Genomic DNA, 23091 nt, shown 5'->3' with positions numbered 1-23091 from the left:
TCATAGGTTAAACACGTCACAGATGGATCCTAGTGAACACTGTGCTAGTAATTCTGCTGTGATTACAATTCAGGGTTTTGGGAACAATTTTGATAGTTTATTGATGGTCTCTGAAACACATGGGAAAGAATATGAATCGGTAGGAAAGTGCCTAATAAAGCAAGGGATGCAGGCAACAGTCTTAGTAATTAACATTGATAAACACTTCTATCAGGTCACAGTGATATCCATGCAACTGTCTAGGTTTTCCCTGGCAGATTTTTTGAATCCAGTTGTCTGCTGGAGAGCAGACAATTGCAGCTTTCCCTTTCCTGATTTTGTATGCAGGGAGGTCTAATTCATGCTTGCTGTTCAGATAGATCCACAGCCTTTACAAAGAAGGAAGCACTGTTAATGAGTAAGAGAAGCTTGCCTGATAGCCTTATGAATTACAGCCACAGCATATGTTCAAGCTGTTTCAGTTAAAAGAACCTCTTGACATTTGAGTTCTATTCTGTATTGATCTATTTTCTGAGACAGTCAACACAAGGAGATATATTTTCTTAAAAGGCTTATAAAAGTAAAATATAAGTTAAGATATTATCTTACTTATTATCTATTATCTTTTAAGATATTATCGTAGCATCCTTGATAGCTTTATACTTTCTGGAGCAGGGATCTCTAGAACTAAGTGGCAAAGACTCATGCTGAGGACCACAGACAAGTTTGTTTTGCAGGGGAGACTGGATAACTAATGCTACTTTTTGACTGACAGCTATAGAATAGTCTGAGTATTTCTTCAGAGGAGGTATCTCTGTAAGCCATAACAATCTTTCTTGCATCTTTTCTGTCTTCCCTCTCCATCTGTACAGGCACAGTCTCTGTGAACATGTCCATACTGGTAAATAATAGAGTGAGCTGAAGTGTTTTGATAGCCCACAATGCTGCATTTTATTAGCTTGCTCCCGGGCTCTTTTTTGGATTGCTCAAGGAACTTTCTCTCTGATTAATCTGCTATAGGAAGGCATAGTCTTAAACCGTGAGGACAGAAGCCAGTTGATCACATCTGATCTTGGTGTCAGGGATTAGTCTCAAGCTCTCTTTTATTTAGCAGTATAAACGTGGGCCAAAAACATTTTTTTCCTTTCTCTAGGATATAATAAAATATTGTACATGACTTACTGCCACAAATTAGGGAAGTAATTGGCTTTGCTAGTGGGAATACGGTGGAGGTAGTCAGTCATAATTAACATGTTTTTGTTGATATTCAGAGTAATGGGACATAGGTAAGAGTGTACCATGAGTATTCGTAGGCAGTTAATACAAAAAGGAGTAGAGTTACTCAACATGCAAAAAGGATCACTTCAAAGGAGATGTTCATGAAATGGCGAAAGGAAACTTAGGACAATTTTTAAGTTACTGGCTCCAAAATCTCTTCGTGGCAGAGTTTCTTTTCAGAAGATAGATCCCAGTTTTACAGGCACACATGAAAATTCAGCTGCATAGAAAACAGATTTTTTCAAAGGAGTAGCCTGCAGAGAAAAACTTTGCTAGATGACACTATAAATAAAAAGTTACTCATTTTAAAAGACAACATTACAGTGGGGGGAGGAGAATAAATAGAAGGGAGAAGAAATACTAGATTCACTGTGGCTATGAGTAAGTGCCTATAGAGAATGTGTTGTTTTTCTTTTCTAGATCACTTGCTAGTTTCCAGCCAATACTGGAAAACAAGGCTGCTTCTGTAGCTTGTGCAGTGCAAGAGAGGCTTTTTGGTCAGCATTGTTTAATGAGTTATTTTTACCTTGAGTATTGGTTTCCAAGTGCCTCATTTTCTGTACTTGTTATTAATGGCAATATCTGGAAAGCCCACACGAAATACAATCCCTCCCTGAAGGAGTCACTGTCCTTTTTAAGATAGAATGCTGGGCAAAAAGAAAGAATGAGATACTCTATCAAAGTATGTATTTCCAGATACAGTGAAGGCATTGGGAATGGCTCTGTAATATGCTGCTGGAAGTATACGTTCAACATGTTACACTGCTGTGCTTTTTTAGCTAACAGGAAATAAAGAATATATTTCCAACTGATGCATTTTGCACGGGAAGAGACTTTTGCTCTTTCCAGGGTGTCTCACAGCAGGGCCAAGTGGATGTTGTGAGGTTATTTTTTTGGCTCTGTTGTGGGTGCAAGCTTGTTGTGTGACAAAGACCCAAGACTGTAGCTTTTCCTATAGCACAAGTTACCTCCCTGGTTACTGTTAGCATGCAGTTTAGTTGCAAATATAACCAATATTTGATCATGGCGACTGTAACCTTACCTGCAGTTAAACAGAACTGTATGTTGTTTGGCCTTCTCCATACTAGGCAGTGTTGGGTTTTACCTATACTACTTGGTGTTTCCCATTTCTCAACACCAAGTAATAGCTAAAGGGTTAAATGTGCTTTTTGCCTCTCTCACTCTCTCATCTGTAAAAAGCTAATGCTATTGCTTTCACAAAACTTCTTTGAGAATTCATTTGTTTATGAATCACTTGGAGACCCAAGAGGGAAGATCAGATTTTCCTGCAAGTTTCTCCTGTACATGAAGCTATATTTATTTCCAAGACAAATGTGTTTCCAGGTCTCTCCTGAGCGAAGTAGGTGTGAGCCGCAGCATTCAGCCACAGATATACCAACAATACACTTCTTCCACACATGCTCTTGTCTTCCAAGAAAATGGCAAGCATTGGTCTAAGCCTTAGTAAAAGGCATGGAAAATACAAGATGTTCTGTGTATCCTCTGAAGGAATAACTGAATGTTTGTAACTCCAGAACATTGCGCTTGTGACTTCAGTTGGATCAGCAGCACAAAGTTTGCTTCAGACGATAAGTGTTTCCTGTGACTGATACAAGGATGGCTTTTTCTGGAAGAGGGGAGGACCAGGGAATATGAGGAGGATGGATAGGCCTGGGCTGAAGTTGACACCTTCCTCCCCGCCTTGTGGCTGTCACTTTCACGTGGTAGCATCTATCTGTTTATAGCATATCACGCTGCTCTGAACTCATCAGGAGCCAAGTGCATGCTTCAGCTCACAAAGGCCAAACATCCTTCTTGTAGGCTTTATCATGAACTGTGGCTTGTCCAAATGAGTGTCAATAAACAGAAAATACCTAGAGAGAGAGATTACTTCAGTCTGCAGTCTGCCAGTGTTAAAATGTTTTGTCCAGACAGTTTCCAATTTCACCTATTTGTTGCATTTTACTTTGAAGATTTGCAAAATATCTTCCAGAAAGGACTTCTGGGAATTATTTAAACGTTTATTGGGAAAAACTAAGCCATTGAAGAGACTGGATTGTAATGCATGCATTTACACAGCTTAATAAGTAGCAGGGAGCTAAGAAATGTTGTGGCTGTGGTTACAAAGCCACTTACTTTATAGCATTGGTAAAGATACTTATCTGAAGTGTTCAACTTTTCTCATCTTTGGAAATGCTACCTTGGTACTATATCTGGTGATTATGAGACTTTACTTATGTGCAGAAAATGTAGATAAGTCCCAGGTGAAATAAGTTGTTGTTGGAAGGGTACTATTGAAAAATAAAGTTCTTGTTGGAAGAAAATGCATGTGCTGAAACTATCAGCTATTCTAGCACTGATTTAGAATCTGCTTTACAAATACTGAGAACTAGTATACGTTACCTTGCTGTATGCACTACAGTTTCCAGTAGTGTTGATGAGAGGTTGGAAGTGTTTCATGGTGAGAAAACAATGCTTGTTAAAGCTGAAAGAAGGATTCTTAGGAAAGCTTTTGAACAGGGGAGAGTTAATTTGCACTTTCAGGAAGAAAGGCACTCTTATTAAGGTGGTAACAATTATTTTTTCTTTGCCTACAGGAAGGAGTTGAAGTGAGGGTTGCCAGAATATTCAATACCTTTGGTCCTCGAATGCATATGAATGATGGTAGAGTTGTCAGTAATTTTATCCTGCAAGCCCTCCAGGGAGAACCACTAACAGTAAGTAATGACCTTTCAGTGACGTGAAGAGTTGTCCATCTTTATATCCTGTCCTCATGTGCTATGAAAGAGGCTCAATTTTAGAACACACTGAGGTTTCCCCCCTCTAAAAATCTAATCTTTCTGTATATCAAGCTCAAGTGTATAGAATTAGATATCCAAGATTTGCATTGTTGATGGTATTGGTGTTCCTTTCCCAGAGAGAAATAAGGCTACCAGTTGCAATCTGAGAAAATGTTTTAGTCATCCTGAACTTGAATCTCTGTCTGTTACAACTCTCTATGAGGACACAGCGTGACACAGCTTACAGAATAATGTTTTGGTACTTCTTGCTGAGGAACTTTCTCTGAACCCTTTTTGGAAGTTAGGCATCTAAATGTCTTTTTGCAAGCTTGGAGATCAGCCTAAATTTTCCATGTATAATGTAACATTAAAGGCCTTCAGGCTACATCACGTATTAGTAAATAAAGCCAGCCAGGACTAGTTTTTGTTACCATTGACAAACTGGTGTGGCACGACCCACATCTGTACAACGAAATTTTCCTGCTGAAGCAAGTTGCCACATCCAAACTGTTTGCTGTGAATGGTCTTTGGCTCTTGATAATGCTTAAGCAATGTCACAATATTGTCTGGGAGACCCAAGAGCTGGCACAGGCCAATACTCTGCCAAAGATGCTGCTGGTAATGTAGCAATACAGACAGTGCCTGACCTATGCCCTGATCCTGTTTCGTTTACTGTTATAAAATAATGAGGATATGTAAAATAAATGAGGAGACATCCTGAAACAGGGCGAAGTCGTTTGGAATCTGACATCAGTTGTGAGCTCATGGAAACATTTACAGTTTATGTGACATAGGACAGAAATTTCATATAAATATTTGTTAATATTGCTTAGATTACAAGAGTGAAGTGCCCGGAAACCACCCAACGGCTTCTGCTAAATAACTAAAAACCTTGCTAAGTACCTCCACGGGGCAGCTATCTTGAGATTGAGACAGTATTCCTTCTAATGGAGACTGTAAAGTCCAGAGTTCAGCCAGGAATTCCTCTAGGAAAGAGCAGACAATCCAAGGAGAAAAGGATGAAGGTTTTGTGACAGCTCCTACTACCTGGGCTCTTGTAGAGCAAAATCTGAAACTGGACAGAGCATTGAAGAGTCTAGACCAGGGAATAAGTCACGTCCAGGCAAGAGGAAGCTTGGTGTCCTGTGGTAGATCTCGCCTAACTTTAATCTTTTTCAAATAATATGCCAAAATATGGCTACCCCCTGCAAAACTTGGGTAGTAGACACTACCCTACTGACAGGGTGAAATCTAGAACTCTTTATAAAAAATAAAATGAAAAAAGCTCAAATTGTGTATATCCTGCAAAGCAGTGCACATCACCTGACTTAAGTATACTGATAATTTTTGAAAGATTGGTCTTCTCTGGAGGTCAGCATTTGCTTACTTGCTTGTTGTTTATCAGTGATTGTTGACTTAGTCAATTTGTTACTATCTTTTAACATTGTCCGTGATGCATCTTGGCTACTTTGTTGTTCCTGACCATTGCTAAATTTCTGGTTTAGGCTTGTGGTTATTTCAGAGTAACAAGCCTGTAGTAATTTCAATGCTGTGTTCATTGCATCTCCTAAAGATTTGCTTTTCCCCCAGAGATTTACTTCTTTTTCTACAAAGCACTGTCAGTGCTCAGAGTATGGTAGCAGTTGTGTGATGCTGACTGTGACTTAATGTCAAGTGTTTACTAGGACATATGACATTTAATGTATCATATAAGTCAGCATTAAGACTGCAGATGTCAGGGCTTAGTCTTGAGTAGCCGACAAAACCAGTGAGCTCAGCTTGCCTAGTCTCTACTGATAGGAGTCTCTTCAGCACTGAATAGGCTAATTGCACAACCACATGGGTTCAGTACTTTTTTTCCTTTCAAAACCGCAAAAAAAGCAGCACTCAAATTCCTGCAGAAAAAGTTTCATTTTCTTACCCAGGTGTCTCCCAAGAGCTGCAGGTTGAGGCTGGTTCTGTTTGTTGCAAGACACTAAGCAAGTAGAAGCAGACAAGAGGATGGATCTTCTTGCTTTGATGCTTTTGGCCCTTGTAGGACTTGCTTGTTTAAAATTTGAGTGTAACAATATACTGGTTTGTCAGTATTGTATGTTCCCAGGGTGGCATCCTGGGGCATAAAGTCTGAGCCTCTAAATGCTGTTTAGAAAGCTTATCTAGCCTACAGAGGGTCAGAAGGTACCTCCATTTTTCAAGCTTGTTCCCAAGTGCATATAGTGAGCTATTGCCATATTTGGCCTCTCAATTTTTTTTTTATTATTTATGCTTAGTTTCTCAAGTTTTATTGAAAGTAGTACTGTAATCTTTTATAACAAGAACAGAGAGAACACTAACTGGAAGTTTTGTGAAGCCTTACTAAATATGAAGCAGTTATCTTGTTTTAAAACATACAATCCTTGGGATATTTCAGAGCATCAATAAGGGAAGTCTGAAGTCAGTGCTGTTCTGTGGGAGGGAATATTGAAAGCTTGCTTTTTTTTGTTTTTGTAACTGCCATGCTCTCTAGGCTTTATCAAGAATGTAATAGAGAATAAAATAGAACATTTTGCCCAACATCACTGTTTTGTAGGGAGTCACTGTCTGACATTGACAATTACTGAATATGAGAAAAGACCTAAGAGGAGAGTCGTTTAGCTGACCAGGTCAAATAAAATTAATTATCAGCAATAAGCAGTAGTTCAGACAAAAAAAATTTCACCCTTGTATCATCACAAATTTGGTTGACAGGAATACCAAGTGTTGACCTTTTTAGAAACTGAATGTATTCAATCTCTTGGTTCAAAGTAGTTGTTCAAATGGAGTAAATCTTTTGAGAAAACTATCTCTTTAATTTGAAGAAATTATAGCGCATGCAAACGTGACCATTGTTGCTTTGTATTATTGTAAAGGAAGGATTTATTAAGAGAAACTGGGAGGAGGAAACTACATTGTATTTTCCAGCCACCACCTGCACGTAGGAAGGGTAGCCACAAGGATGACTTCGCAGAAATCATGCACAAATGACTTAGTTCTGTAAAACTCATCCCACAAGGTAAAAGAAAACAAGCAGGAAGCTCTATATACATACATAATATCTGCTTCTTGTTTGCGCTGGTAGTCTGTCAGGCTGTCAGGTGCTCTCCTGGCACATTCCTCAATCAGTTATTGGGTAAACTTTTAAACCCCTGATCTTACCCAATGCCTACTGAAATGTGAACTCTTCTGGTTCTGAATTGGCCTCGGAGAGCAGCAGGCTTACCAAGTGACAGATGATGGCCTATATACCAATTGTATTCTTTCCTGTCCCCTAGGAAAACAAACATGCTTTCTATTCTGTCCTTCCAAAAAGCTTTACTGTTGTAGCAGGTTGATGGTAAGATGCGTACATCCCCAGTTAAACTTAAGTGTTTTCACCACTTAAATATGCCTACCGATAGCTTTCAGTATTCATGCTCTAGGGACTTTAGTACTGCACGCAATTAAACTGTGGAAAAAATGTTATCTGATATCATTATGTATACTTTAAGTATATTTTAATGTCTGTTTGAACTTGAACAACTTGCTCCTAAGTGCCAGCGCATAACCTGAGAAAACTTTTTATTTTTTCCCCTCTAAGATTTTGATACAAATCTGTGCAGCTGATTCTGGGAGTCATATCCTCTAGAAATTATTGTACCTCCTATTTCCCTAGGCAGTAATATTTAGAGCCACATGATTTTTTTTTTTTTTTTTGGTCCTGATTGCTTTAAATCCTTACAGTGCTATTTTTCTTGACAATTTTTTTTAGACACCACTAACATTTGTTGGTCTCTTTGAAGCTGGCTGTTGTTAATGAGCGAATAAAAATTGCTCGTCATAACCACATCTTAGTAGTCTGAGGTTTGCTTTAAATATTTGGTGCTCTTTTCTGGCTGAGTGCATGCTGCAGCCTCTTTCAGTGTTCCAGGAGAGGACAAAGCATCACTCTGTCCTACATCCCTGAGAATGTTTCCTACAGGCAGAGTTCTGGTTAACAAAATGCCTAAGGATATGTTTACTGGAGGCACATCCAAGAGGAAGAAGACCTTCAAAGAACTGATACTTTGCCAAAGGCTCTGCAAGCACATTTTTTTCCATTCCTTTAACATTGAGCTTGTGTCTCGGGTGTTTCTCCTTGGGATGTTTTTCTAGAATGCTGAGGAAAAGATAATTGGGCTAGCGACTACTTTTATATTTATGTAACTTTTCTAATTTTCATCTGGTTTTAGGTCTATGGACCTGGAACTCAGACAAGAGCTTTCCAGTATGTCAGGTAAGCTTTGTTTGTGCTGTCTAACATTTACTTCACTTGATGGTTCTTTGAGGTTGGCCAGCTTTGTATGCATGTGCATTTTAGTCAAAGAAATTATGTTCATTCATAGGCCAGCTTTACTTTCAGAAGGGAGACACTGAAATTTTTAAAAGTACCAAGAAACAAAGTGTTAGTTGGTTTAGAACTTTGAATTGAGATGCTAATGTGTTCTTCCCTTCAAGGGACAGCGGGTAACGGGCAGGTAAGTCTTTAATGCTGAGCAGTTTGTCAGTCCTTGCATTTTAATGCAATGCTGCCACCTTGTGTCTTCGGGGGTGCTGTGGTCGGTGTGCGTACTGTGCATGCAACGTGTCCCCTTCTGGGGCAAGGAACCGGTTGAGAGGGTATTGCTGTAGCTAATATTTGCAATCTAAGCAAGACCAGAATGTACTTTCACCAAGAAAAAGTGAATCTGTTCCTCAGTCTTTTGTTCTGTCGTGCTGGCTGAACTTCTGTGCCAGGCTTCTGGGTTGTTTTAATCATTCTCCGCTTGGAAATGTTCTTACCCTCTGCTGAAAGTAATAACAGTGGTGATAGATGCTACGGAAACCCCATCAGTTCAAAGTAGCCACTCCTTTTCTGATTATAAGCCATAATGAAAGGTATCTGGATTTGTATGTCCAGGGATGAGCGGATAAGTTTGTTGCTGATAACCCAAAATAACTTTGGGTTATTTTGCTGGGCGGAGGTAACACCAAATTACTATTTTTTAACAAACTTGGTTTAAGAATTTTTGCAAGCAAGAAGACAATTCAAACAACAAACTGCAAAGCAGGTGGTGTCACGTGCCTCTGTCTTACAATTTATTCTGTTTGAAATATGTTCGAAATGGGCCTGTAAATATACCTGGGTACTGGAGGGAAGAGGAAGTATTAATTGGTTTTTAGTAACTTGATATTTTTTTATATTCTTTCATATGCTCAGATGAACTATAGCCAGTGTATCCCGAAGATAATCACCCTTTCAAACTAACCTCCAGTTCAGTATATCTTACAATAGGGACTGTGGAACAAACAGCTGAGAAAACATGCACCCATTGAAGTATACACTGTAAATCTGATTTCAGCATTCCTCACTCAGCTGCCTGATCTGCTTTACTGGAGCTTTGAGGAGGCAGCTCTCTTTTTAGACAAGAAAACTATTTATAGGGGAGTGGAAATTGCCTCAATCTGTTCTTCTCTCTTTGTAGTGATCTTGTGAATGGGTTGGTGGCGTTGATGAACAGCAATGTCAGCAGTCCTGTCAACTTGGTGAGTATGAGAGCTCCACTCCTCGGTGTCTACTGTGCAGTGGCCATCACCCCCTCTGTTTTCCTCCTTGTCACTGATGGTGGTTTCTAAAAGAAACAAATGGAGGAAAAAAAGCTCTTTCCATTATGGATAATGTATTCTTCCATGTATTCTCATGTAAATAAGAAGATGAAGCTTTACATGCTCTCTCATGTAAATAAGAAGATTAAGCCCATAGATGTTGAGATCTTACAGTTCCAAGAATAGGATAAATTTGCTAGAATCTTTCATTTATTTTAGCAAAAAGATTTATGTAATTAGAATATGAAGAAAAATGAACAAAATGGGGGGGAGCACACAAAATACACCAAGGAAATTATTGAAGACTGGTTTTAATGGAAAAAAAAAAAAAGCACTGAAGGAATACTTAGCTCTAAATATTGAGAAATAACTTCATACTAGCCTTGATTAGAGGAAAATGGCATAGTATTGATTGTATAATTTTCTCATATTGGTTAAGGCTGCTTAGAACTTAACTTTTCTAATAGGATTTTTGTTCTGTCCCATTTGTTGTCACCTTATTCTCAGCAGTGGATATAAGAACAGAAAAAGGATGCATATGCCAGGTCATTTCTGTGTATGACAACTTTTGCCAGATCGGGTATTCAGCTCTGCAGGACAGTTGTTCACTAGGTTTTCCTTTTTTTACTGTGGCCATAAATTCAGTTCTATGTTTTTATCCAAATGCTGATATTTTTAAACCTCATCACATTTTGTCTCCAGAAAACTCAGTGTTTAAATCTATATGTACCTAAATGTTCAGCTTTAGGTCAAATTATGTATTAAGAAAAGTTTTGCAACAAGGAAAGCTAGGGATGGAGGGAATTGAGTCTAATGAAGGTGAGCTAATGCTAACAGGAAGCTTTCAGCATCTTGTTCTGAAATGTTGATCAGGAGTTCAAGTGCATTTGTTTAAAAAAAAGAGGGTTAAGAAAAGGAATATTGTATAGGAAAGCAAGTAGCCTTTATACATATTAATATGTAAGATGTAGTAAATGCAGAAGCAATTGTTTGCAGCTAAATAGGTTGGGTTTTGTAATTCTGGATGAAGTGAGAATTTAGCACACTTCTTCATTATATCATCTGTCCTCAACTCAGCAAAGCCCTTGAATACAGATTTCAAACTGATGATGTGGTTGTGTGGGCTGCTGAGTGGTCTATGCCTTTACTGTGGCTGAGATGCATTTGCCCATTCTTTACAGACTGATTTTTTTTTTTTTTGGGCACCCCCCTACATACATTGAATTACCAAGGCAAATGTAATGGAGGGCAACTTTTCTAATAAGTATGGAGCTTGTCAAAGTTACATTTTTTTTCATCCAAGTAGGAATAAGGCATAATATTTAGCTTTTTCAGAGTTTAACATGACCCTGTTAGAATCATCTCATGTCCGAAAGCCACCATGTCGTAAGATGTTTTATTGTTATTGTAATGAATATCCCTTCTATTTCTAGGGAAACCCAGAAGAGCACACTATCCTAGAATTTGCCCAGTTAATTAAAAAGCTGGTTGGTGAGTATGATAAGTAATTCTTAGTGAAGCTTATGAAGTACTTACTGTCATTAGATTATTATTACTTGATTAGTGTGTGTAATATATGGATAATTTAATTGGTCTTTGGATTTCTTAATAACTTCTTTCTTAAAATCAAAGGCGTTTAATTGTATCCTGATTGTATAATTAAATATTAATAAGATAATCCAAATCCTCTTAATTGTATGTAAAATATTGCACGAACAGTAGAATGAATACAGTCTTTCTGTGTACCTGTGCAATCTATACCCATTATTTTGTATAATGTTTATGCATTTTTTAGGTTTATTTTGGCACAAGGACAACGCATAAATGAAATGTAAAACACATGAATGAAAATGTCTTGCATAACACCTTAGCTAAAATACAGATACTTCAGCAAGGTGGTTCTTCACAATTATGCAAGCTGTTCTCCTTCAGCTACCATTAAAAACCTCATGCTGTGGTGACAGTCTTTCTCTACTTTTCACTGATCTACCAGTGAGTCTTGCAAGGGCTGTCAGCACCTCCCTTGTATGTGGCTGGGAAGAAAACACTGTGACTTTTTCTCTTCATTCTGGCTCTGATACCTGTAGCAAATCAGAGCTCTCAAGAATGGAAGGAAAGGGCTGTGCTTAGTCTTCTAGTGCGGCTTCCTAATGAGATGAAACATACCGATGCCGTTAGCCAAGGGGTTTTAGTCTGTAAATTCCAGCAGTGCTTCTGAGGGAACTGACAAAGACAGGTTCAAACATACAGTACAGAAGCTCGTGCATGTGATGTTTCTAATAGAAGACTATCCCCTCAGGAAAACATCTGTGAATCCACAGATCAGGGAAGGAAATTGAAAATCACAGCACCAAACCCATCAGGCACATAGAATAATTGTTACCTCCATTTGTCCGTTTGTTCACAAACAACTTGATCTGTTTCAGTCTGCCTGGAGAGGCGGTTTAGTTCTACATCCGTAAAATCCCACAGTAACATGGCATATAAGCTATTTGCTAGACTGGGTTAGAGAAATTGTTCCGTTTCTATGTATTGTTATAAGGAAAGGCAAGTACTATGTTGGCTATTTAAATCAGACTGGAGCAAAGAGGGAGTGGGCAAAGAGGAAGCGAAGTCCTTTTACAATGCAAAAGTGCTAACAGAATCACAGACTGGTTGAGGTTGGCAGGGACCTCTGGAGGTCATTTGGTCCAACCCTTCTGCTCAGGCAGGGTCACCTACAGCCGGCAGTGGCCCAGGACCATGTTCAGACAGCTTTTGAGTATCTCCAGGGTTGGAGACTCCTGAGCCTCACTGGGCAAGCTGCGCCAGTGATGGGTCACCCTCACAGTAAGATAGCTTTTCCTGATGTTCAGACTGTATTTCAGTTTGTGCCCATTGCCTGTAGCCCTGTCAATGGGCACCAGTGAAAAGAGCCTGGCTCCCTCTTCTTTACTCCCCCCCATCAGGTATTTATAGACATGGATAAAATCCCCCGAACTTTCTCTTCTCCAGGCTGAACAGTCCCAGCTCTCTCAGCTCTCTGTCCCAGCTCATAGGAGAGATGCTCCAGTCCCTTCATCTTCTTAGTAGCTGTTCACTGTACTCTCTCCCGTATGTTCACATCTCTCTTGTACTGGGGAGCCCAGAACTGGACCCAGCCCTTCAGATGTATCTTACCAGTGCTGGGTAGAGTGGGTAGATCATCTCCCTCGACCTGCTGGCTCATACTCAACCTGGTGTCCACCAGGACCCCCAGGTCCTTTCCTGCCAAGCTGCTTTCCATCTGGTTGGTCCCCAGCATGTACTGGTGCCTTGGGTTCCTTCCCAGGTGCAGGACTTTGCACTTCTCCTTGTTGAACTTCATGAGGTTCCTGTCAGCCATTTTTGAGTCTCCTTTCTTGAGGTCCCTCTGGATGGCAGCATGGCCCTCTGGTGTATCAGCAACTCAGTATTGACCCCTGGGCTACACCACTAGTTACCGGCTTCCAACTAAACTTCGTGTCACTGATTGCCACGCTCTGGGCCCGGCCACACAGCCAGTTTTCAATCCACCTCACTGTCTGCTCCTCCAGCCCTGAATAAGGATGTTATAGGAGATGGGGTCAAAAGCCTCACTGAAGTCGAGGTAGATGATACCCACTGCTCTGCCCTTGGCTACTGAGGCAGTAATTTCATCGTAGAAGGTTATTAGACTGGTCAAGCATAACTTCCTTTTTGTGAATCCATGCTGAAAGCTTTGTGAAATGCTTTGTGAATCCATGTTGCTCTGGGACAGCTGGTTCACCCAGCTGTTGCATGCAGTATAGCTGTGTGTGTGGAAAGCATTTCAGTGGGAGAATTATGCAGCAGAAAGCTGCAGAAAGACCTGATGCTCCAATAGGTAGGAAAGATGTAAATGCAAAGCATAGTGAATTGTGGATGGTAATGCACAGTCTCTTGTTTAATAGGCAGTGGGAGCGAAATCCAGTTTCTCTCAGAAGCACAGGATGACCCTCAGAAACGAAAACCTGACATCAGAAAAGCCAAGTTATTGCTTGGCTGGGAACCTGTGGTACGTACAGCTGTATTACTACTGTTGTGTGCAAAAACACAGGGAGGCAGAGTGGGATGGGGGAGGACCACATGGTAATGGTATGTTTCAGTTAATCAGAATATCTGCTTAACACAATCTCCAGGACAGTTGTTTTAAAGGCGCGCTCTCATATGTTGCCCTAGCTCACGATTCAAGAACTGCTGGGTAAGACTGTATGGCCTGTGCCATGCAGAAGAGCATATTAGCATTACCATTTGTAATAGACTTAAGTAGAAAAAAAAAAAAACCAACACCTTTTTAGGATAGGCATTTTAACTTTTTTCACATGCATATTATGAAGTATCTACCTTCCTGTAAGCCTGATGACTCCTTTGAAATACGTGGTACATAGTTAAGGGAGCTAATGAGTTTGCTGTTGCTGCAATCCTCATTCCTGTTTTGCTGTGGTAACATGCATTATGGAAGGAAAAAATTGCTTATATTCTATTAATTTTTAGAAAATCTTTGGAGTAAGACTATTTTTAAGATGATCTGTAACATCACTGTAACCAAAAAGTTTGTTTGGATTAATAGGGAGAAATATGAGCACCAGAAAAGTGTTCTGGTTTTTGGAGTTTGTTTAAAGGGAAATACGAGAAACTCAGGAAAAAAAGAAGCTAGCCAGAGAGAGATGACACATTTTGATGGGTTTTTTTATTCTGGTGGACTGAAGTAAACCAGAATAAGAAGCCCTTATTTTGGACTAGAGGTGTACGTACATACATAGGTGTCATACTATACTATACGTAGGTGTCATACGTTCAGAGCTTGTTCTGTGTGTTGATAAGCTCAAAATGTGCTCAGGGTTAGTCTAACATCTCACCACCCACAATAATGTCTCTCCACCTCTAAAGCTTAGTTGCCAGCCATCTGAGGTGATGTCAAGATTGTGGTTGTGCTGCACAGCTAATATGCAAGAAATGCAAAATGCCTGTGGCTGCTGTTTTTTCCTGTCTCGGCCTTTTAGAAGTTTACTGTGCAAGTGTATAACCAGGCATAGCTGATGATAAGAGCTGGTTGGTTTGGGGAGGTAAGGTCTACTTAATCCCCAGAAAGGGCGTGACTTTATTAGCCAGCTCCCCATTCTAGCTAGCACAGTGGTTTGTAGGCTTTTTTAGATTTGCAGACAAAAATCTTTCCAGGAAACATGTGAACCTATCTAGTAAATGTAAGCCTATTAATAGAAAAAGGTAACTCCAAACACTTCTGAAAGGATTCACTGGATATTAATAGACTATGCCTGAAAGCACAAGGACAATGGCAAATGTTACAATCACTAAAGGTTTGTAACAGTTAACTTTTATACTTCTGACCTTCTGTGTTTGGCACAGTCAGTACCAAAACTTACTCTGAAGTAGCAGTACAGTGTTGGTACATCAAGGCAAGTAGATTTTGTGCTGCTATTTTAACCTCCTGTATTGATGATGGTATCAGCAAGCATGTCAGAGCGTACGGCTCCTGAGAAAAGTGGGTAGTATTTCTGTTGTTCCTGTCTACAAATCATAGTCTTTAAATACAGGCATAGAATATGAGGAATTACAATTATTTGTATAGGATTTAAGAATATCAAATGAGATACTGGATAATAATTTGTATCTCTTTTTCTGTATATCAATGGAGCACTAAAGAAATAAAAACTAAAATAAAACCCCACCACCTTTATACCTTTGTGTGGTATATACCATTCTGTGAGATTCTGTGAAAGAGGATCTTTGATCATTAAAAACAGAAGAGGCTTAAATTTCTGTGTGCTTATCTCTTTCAATGTATTATGAATTGAAAGTAGAATTATGTAAGTCTGTTTTGACACTAAACAGACCAATCATAACCATCTGATGAGATTTAAATTTGTTGGGTTTTTTGACTTACTACGTCAGAAAATATCTGATGTTTAAAAGCTAACATGCATTAGCAGTGCAGAGATGTAACCAGTATGTGGTGCTGTTAATACTTATATTGGCTAAGAATGAGAATTCCTAGCAGTCTTGTGATAGCTGTATTAAAAAAGATACTATTGTGAAAAGAGCTGATGTGAACTTAGAGTGATATGATTCTCTCCTCACTTTTGGGAACAGGTCCCATTGGAAGAAGGTTTGAATAAAGCAATTCATTACTTCCGTAAAGAACTTGAGTATCAGGCGAACAATCAGTATATACCCAAACCAAAACCCGCAAGGATGAAAAAAGGAAGAACAAGACATAACTGAAGACTATTAGTTGGACAGGAAATTCCCTGCTTGACATTTGACGGATGTAATTTTTTTTCTTTTTTTTTTTTTGAGAGAGACTTTGAAACAGGTATCATGAAGAACAAACTGGAATTTCATTCTGAAGCTTGCTTTAAAGAAGTCGATGTGCCTAAAAATAACAAATATTCCCCTTCCCCTGCAAATCTTGCCTTGCACTTTTTAAATCTGTCTTTTTATGTAAAATAGAGTAGGAGCATCTTTTAGTATCTTCAAGTTTTATATCTTGCTGTGAGATCATTTTGTTGTGACTGTCCTTGACAGTTTTATTTACTGGTTTCTTTGTGAAGCTGAAGATAAACACAAACGGGATGGAAAATGCCAATTTATTTATAAAATGGGTACTATAAAATATGAGATGTTCTACTATGCATAAGAAAAAAAGCTAGTGGTATTGTCAGGTGAGAGACACTGACATCTAAGTATAGAGGAGTTTAAAAGAATTCTGTATGAGAGCTTTATGTATTCTTTAAAGGAGAGATTTTTTCAAAGGTTTAGTTTTAGTTGTACACTTGAATTTGAGATATTTTCATTGATGACCATGGATGAGGATATTTTGAATCACTACTGTGTTGTGCGTACTCTGGGAATAAAGTTAATGTATTGGTTAGTGGTTGAATATGCTATTTTAATAAAATATTGAAACTTCTATTTACTAGTTTCAGGGTTCCACTGTGGGCACTTCTGGCATTACACGTCTGTGCATTTATTGTATATTAATTAGAAAGTAACAATCTGTAAATAATTGGCTCAAAGTTAGTAACATTGGTCTTTCAGTGCTTGTCTCTTAACAGATATATAGGAAGGGCTGGAGGATGTCTATTGAAATAGATCGGACAAAACCATCATGATTTATTCCAGTTCAGGTAGTTGATAGTGATGCAGGAGTATAAGATTTTCTTTAAACTGCAGAGTCTAACTTCAGCCTGCCTAATGGAGGAATGTTTCTATTTTAAGCAGTTGTTAAATTGCTAGCAAATGCTTTCAACTTTGATAACTATGCCTGTCATCTTAACAAAAAAACCCCAACCAAACAAACAAACAAAATCCAATTCCCCTTATTTATAATAGCTCCTCTTTATTTTTAATACCCAAGATGGATGCTTAGGAGGGGAGATTGGCAGAGAGTTTTTAAAAGGTATTTTGGCTTAGTGTCACTCAAAATTGAAAATCCTAAATCTCATCAAGCAAAGTGACTTGACTTTATCTCATTAAAGTTTGATGTTTCATTAGCTTTTGAGTATCTTTACGTTGATGGTCAAAGTGGGAATTACCCATAGCAATGACTTGATGCCTGGACCCAAGGAGGACTCTGGGAGTAGTGTGCTATTTAGGCCCCCTTGTCTGAGCATGCCATCTGCCAGAGCTTCCTGGTGCTTGCAGGGCTTGGAGTCTCGTCCAGTCTGTCTGGTAAAGTTCCCTAGGACTCCAGCAGTGATGGGGCTGCTGTGTTCGTTTGTGTGCCCTGCCTGGACCGGGTCTGCAGTGATCCTTTTAAGAAAAAACAGTTTCTTCCCTGCTCACGTGCGCAGGTTTTCTTCCAGTGGAAATCTGCCACGCAGCTAAGATGGGGAGTCAGGGAGCATTTTCCTGTTTGGACTCAGAGGTAGAATTTAGGTGTTACACATTGCCTTCATCTTTTCACAGCTGAGCACCTTGAGGTCTGCTTTTTGTTTGAAGCCTTTTTCAAGGTACTTGATCTGGCATTTATTCCATACTAAATTGCCTGAAAAGTACACCGTGGTGTGCGTGCTCCAAATGTGCCTGTAACCTGTCATTACTGATACACTCACAAAGCACAGCGTCTCCCTATACTCAAAACCACATCTGGATGTATGTGAAAGTAGTGCCCACTGCTTTAATAGTTCTGTGGTGAGAACTGTTAATCAGCTGCCAGCATGGTGTTTTTAACCCTTAAGCTCTAGATTATATTTGGGAGAAGGTGCTCTTTCTCCTTATATTTTACTCCTCATGCAAATTGTGCCATTGGATGCCAAAGCATCTGTGAAGAGGTGGTACACAAGGGTGCAACCCTAGTCCAGCATTTAGAGTAGCCATTGAGAATAAATGGGAGCTGTGGGTACCAGGCTGTTACTTCCAGGACTGTTGTTCATTTAATCCAATGACTTCAGTGCAAAATATGTAAACTGTACTGGAACAAGCATGCTTCTGGAGACTAGCACAAAATGTATATTTAAAAAAAAAAAATCCCTCAGGAAGTCTGAATGTTTGGGTACTACAGATATGAATTTAAAAGCTTTTTAGGTTGCTTCACAGCCTGACCTTCATAAAAGGAGCAAATCGGAGAGAGGGCAAATGGCTGGTACCAATACAACCCATCTGTGAGTATGTGCAATGCCTCCCACTGGGCCTGAGTGACAGACTGTATTGATTTGCTACTTTCCTTGTACTGTTTCTAGCTTTTGTTTCAGAGGTTCCTGGTTTAGTTCCCGTATTCTTTCTAAACAGTTTCTTCCAGAAACAGCAGCTGAGGCAGCTTTTGCCCTTTGTGTTTGAAGCCAGTGACTGGCCTTTTAGCTGATTCGAAAGGCATGAATCGTGGGTGCTCAAACAGTCTGCTGGTGCTTAAGACTGAAAGTCTGATGTAATTTCAAGTTTGGTCTGGTCTGAACTGAGTCTTCAAGAAGGCAGATGAGGGTTTGCATGTTGGTGCTCTGTTCCCATCTGGGGTTACACATTTCAGAAGGAGAAAGAAAGCGTCAAGTTTGCAGGGAACCACAGGTGAGAAACAGCTGCTGCCTCTCCAGAAGAGCCACTTTTGATGGAGGATGGTGGAATAAAGTACTGAAAGCTTCCTCCAAAGTCCTCCAAACGTAGGACTTGGGAGTAAATGAAGCCAAGCCATATTCTCATTTCCATGCCTGAACACAATGTATTGGTTTTGGCTTTTTTTCAGGAAATTTGAGAATTGGGATTTTCTGCTGTCACCTGGTCAGGCAGACAAGGTAAAACTGACATGACCAGGCTTGAGGTGCCTATTTAGTTACAGTGATCTGCACAAACGGGCAGATCAGCCGGTGTTAGATGCAAGTCCTCCTTCCTCAGTAGGGAATATGCAGTGTAGCGGAGGTCTGTGATGAACTGGCCAGCTTGGTGCTGGCAAGCGAGATAAGTCTTCTAGAAGGAGAGGTATGCAAGGCATCCACTGTGGATTCCTTGAACCTCGCAAGGAGGACCACTCTTGCTGCTGGAAGTTACCACAATGAGGTCCACAGTTGGATTTTTTTTTAACTTAATGTACTTTCGCTTTATTTCTATATGTAGGCTGCTTGGAAGCTTTGTAAACCGCATTGCTGGTCTACAGACAAGCTACAGTGGGGCTTGCAGACCTAATTTATAATATATAGTCTAGAGAAGCCTCATGTCTATCTTTAGGTTAGATTTTTTGCTATTTGGGGAAATCACAATCCAACAGTCTTCCTGTGTCTGAGGTGTTTGCAGTTTCTCTAACCTATATTGACTCTGGCGAGTTTAGTAGCCATTGGACTCGCTACCCTCTGGGCATTTATGAATGTGTCTCGGTGATCTATTTTTTCAAGAAACTTTTAGAAATGTAGTATATTTGAAAAAACTTTCACTTCTGTCAGGTAGGGTTGGAATTGAGTTTCAAAGTTAAGAGAGAGAGTCAAAGGTGGGGGGGGGGGAAGACGTGAACAAGATTGCATAAATTCATTAGCCTTAGAGAACAGGCTACAGAGGGTGAAACGGAGCTTTGATTAGTGTGATGGATTGAGCTAGTCCGCAGGCTTTTATTAGTATTGGGTTTAATGCTACTTGAGGCCAAGAAGTCCATGAAGGTTGTTAGAGGCTGATCAGAGAAGACCTGTCCACAAGAAGATTCTTTGTTAATAGCAAGGGAAGTGTGTACTCAACATTGCTAGCCCTAACATCCGTACATCCCCTCCCTGAAATCAGTGGGAATGTAGCCACCACAAATCCGTAGTTGCGAACTATGTTGTTGTGTTTGCTCTGTGAACATTTCCCGTGCTTGGATCACAAGTGGCAGGAGAAGGGAGTGCCTTATTTGCGGCTCTGACTACCGAGAGCTGCCAGGAACAGCAGCAATAGCTCTGTACAAAAGCAGGGCTCCTTTTGTATGGCAGAAGGTTCCTCAATGCGATTCCGTATCAACAGGGAGGTTTTTCTGAAATAACAATTCATATTTCTTGCAAAAAAACAGACTCTAGTTCTCTGTTCCTTTTCCCAGTCCCTTTCCTTCTCTCACTTGCCTATTCCATAATAGCATACGTGGCAACAACTTCTTGTCCACCTTGTTTTGTTGCCATTTACAGCCTGGAACAAGCAACAGCTGGTTCATTCTTGCAACGTTTTCCCTAGTTTCTGACAAGCTCTTCAGCAAGGAGGGGATCCTCTGAATGCCTTGGTCTGTGCCATGGCTGAAGCAGCTGGAAGGTCCAAAACATGAAGCCACAGGGAACTGTGGGGTGGCCTTAAGTACCACAGTCTGGGCTCTGTCCGCCCCACTGCAGAGAAAGCTGTTTTGATCAAGGAAACCTACATCTGCCATCTGGGAAACAGTCCTGGGGTAAAAGCACCCAGTCCCCCATTCCAATGTGTTTGTGTTACAAGTAGGAACTTAAAGGGAATGAAGGCCCCCCAAAAATAATAAAATAAATATATATTTAAGACTGCTGATGAAGATTCTTGATCTGGAGAGAGAGAGCTCTGTCTAGACCGGGGGGGGGGGCAGAGTGTATGAGTGGCTGTGGGGGCACAACAAATAGTACTTCTATGCTTTGACAGGAGGGTTACCTTAGAGGTATTATCAGCAAAGGAGGCAGGACTGCCCTGTCAGTCCGACTGATGGACTTGCCTGGCTGACACCCACAAACTGGGGGATGCAGCAGCATCAGGTCTTGAAACATGAAGTGCTGGACCATGGCCAAGCTGTTCCTGTTCTGCAGGGAGCCACAATGAACAATGGCTGCTCTTCTGTCTTGGTGGAGAGGTTACGTGATGTCAATGGCGGGGGATGATGATGTGAAGCGCTCTGTGCTGTCTGCACAGCAGAATGAAAAGGCTGGGAGGGGGTGCACAGTTTTGTCTGTGTTTTGGGACAAGACATAGTCAAAGGAAATGAACTTTGTTAATGTAGTCAACTTTAAAGCACTCTGTGCATATTTGACAAGCAATTTTTTTAAAAATAGTTCTCCTTTTGCCCAAACCTGTGATCGCTCATACGTGCTTGCTTTCTTTGTAGCTTATTGCATGTACTTTTGCATCATTGCAACTTCAAGTCAGGTGGACCCCTCTGCAAGAAGGAAGGTGCCCTCCCCTCAGAGCTATTGCTGTGTGGTGGGTTGACCCCAGCCAGCAGCTAAGTACCCTCACAGCCGCTCACTCTCCCCTACTCCAGTGGGACAGGGATGAAAATAGGAAGAGCAAAAGGGAGCAGACTTGAGGGCTAAGATAAGAGCAGTTTAATATGTGAAGGAAAGAAGGAAAAAAACCCAAGTGGTGCAAAGGCCACTCACCATCTCCCCTAAGCAAGACTGATGCCCAGCCAGTCACTGAGCAATGGCTACCCTGGAAGATAAAACCCCCACCCCTTCTTCCTCTTCCCAGCTTTTATTGCTGAGCAAGATGTTACATGGTAAGGAATATTGGTCAGTTGGGGTTAGCTGTCCCACCTGTGTCCCCTCCCAGCTTCTTGCCCACCCCTAGCGTACCTGCTGAGGGAGTAGCGTGGGCAACAGAGACCACCTTGATGGTGCAAGCACTGTTCAGCAACAGTGAAACCATCGGTATGTTATCAACGCTGTTTTCGCCACAAATCTAAAACACAGCACTATACCTGTTGTTATGAAGAAAGTTAACTCTATTCCAGCCAGACCCCAGTACATGGTGGAAGACTTCAGCATGCAGCACAATGAAATGGAAAAATTAACTTTTTTTCTCTTAGTCAATCCACAAGAGAGAGATGGTGGACTTTGTTGTGAGTCTGCAAGGTACAGAAAGCTGCTGGACTGAGTCAGCCTGCAGGAATGGACACAGCTTGCAAAGGCCTAGGGAGGGATGGTATTTATTTACAGCACTTTTTTTATTCTTCCTTATTCAGCAGGTCTGAATTCCCAGTTGTAAATTCTGGGAAATGATGGGAATTATCAGCATGGTTCAGACGTTGCCAAATTCTGTGCATTTTTTTGATAGGACACAAAGTGGAAGTATTCTTCTAGGAATAGGTGTTTTCCAGCTGTGCAAAAGAGTGTGTGCTTGACTCAGGATATGATTATTCCGTATTTGGAATAAAGGGTCTTCTACTGAGGAAACACACCGGTTTAAACCGATTAAACTGGCAAGCATTCTCCTAAGAGCAAGCACTCTAAAACCTAGGGGAAAGCTGAGTTTTTGGAGCATGTTAGGCTAGCGTGTATCTGTGCATGCAGAGAAGTGACTAACATGTTTGTTCAATTTGGCTCCCTCTGCAAAAAGCTGTGTCTCTGGAAGCATTCCTGCAGGGAGCGGGATAGAGCTGGGCTGCCTCTCCTGGACACCTGTCCATCACGCAACAGGGACTTCAAGTGAAAGATTAGGAAATACTTCTTTCTTAACTCTGGGTGTAAGTGAAGTGCAAAGAATGGCATTGCCATGATTTGGAAACCTCTTGTAAGCTTTAGATGACAGACAGGTAAAGCATCCATGCTGTCTGTCTTCTCCAACTCTGCTGTAGTTTGCAGTACACGTTTTGTCTCTCTTTATCCTTATTCTTCAGCTCCAGAAGTCATGGAGCCAGACAGCCTTCCTCACCTGCCCCTTCCCAGTCCTCTATGCTTGTCAAGCTTCAGCACTGCTTTCCCCCACCAAGCTCCTCCTGAAGCCCCTGACAGCTGATATCTCCCTCGTAGGTCTGCATCAGGACTTTCTCTACAGTAACAAGAGAAGTTAACGTGGCTGATGTTGCTGTGGTAGAAAAGTTGGTTGTATTTCAGGGTTCTTAACACACAGAACCCCACCAACCAACCCCCCCTTTAATCCACTACACTTCATTAGCAAATGCCCAGTCTCTGATATATTTCGGTGGTCAGCCTAATGTGTGTAGATCCACGTTTGAATTGGAGATAGAGGCAACTTCATGGTAGGAAATTATGTCTGG

General features: G+C 40.6%; 1 protein-coding gene across 1 annotated transcript in view; it reads left to right on the top strand.

Annotated features, from left to right (window-relative positions):
• The window catches only part of UXS1 (UDP-glucuronate decarboxylase 1), a 66274-nt gene extending 49641 nt beyond the window's left edge, over positions 1–16633 (top strand). Inside the window, exons 10-15 of the mRNA XM_072849775.1 lie at positions 3855–3974; positions 8264–8307; positions 9536–9596; positions 11090–11147; positions 13586–13689; positions 15786–16633. Of these exons, the coding sequence (XP_072705876.1) occupies positions 3855–3974; positions 8264–8307; positions 9536–9596; positions 11090–11147; positions 13586–13689; positions 15786–15917 (519 nt within the window). The 3' untranslated portion in view covers positions 15918–16633. The remainder of the gene's footprint in view (positions 1–3854; positions 3975–8263; positions 8308–9535; positions 9597–11089; positions 11148–13585; positions 13690–15785) is intronic.
• The last annotated feature ends 6458 nt before the right edge of the window (positions 16634–23091 follow it).

Source organism: Ciconia boyciana, chromosome 1 (assembly GCF_034638445.1).
Source record: "Ciconia boyciana chromosome 1, ASM3463844v1, whole genome shotgun sequence".
NCBI classification, from domain to species: domain Eukaryota; kingdom Metazoa; phylum Chordata; class Aves; order Ciconiiformes; family Ciconiidae; genus Ciconia; species Ciconia boyciana.
This window is presented reverse-complemented; position numbering and strand designations above follow the sequence as displayed.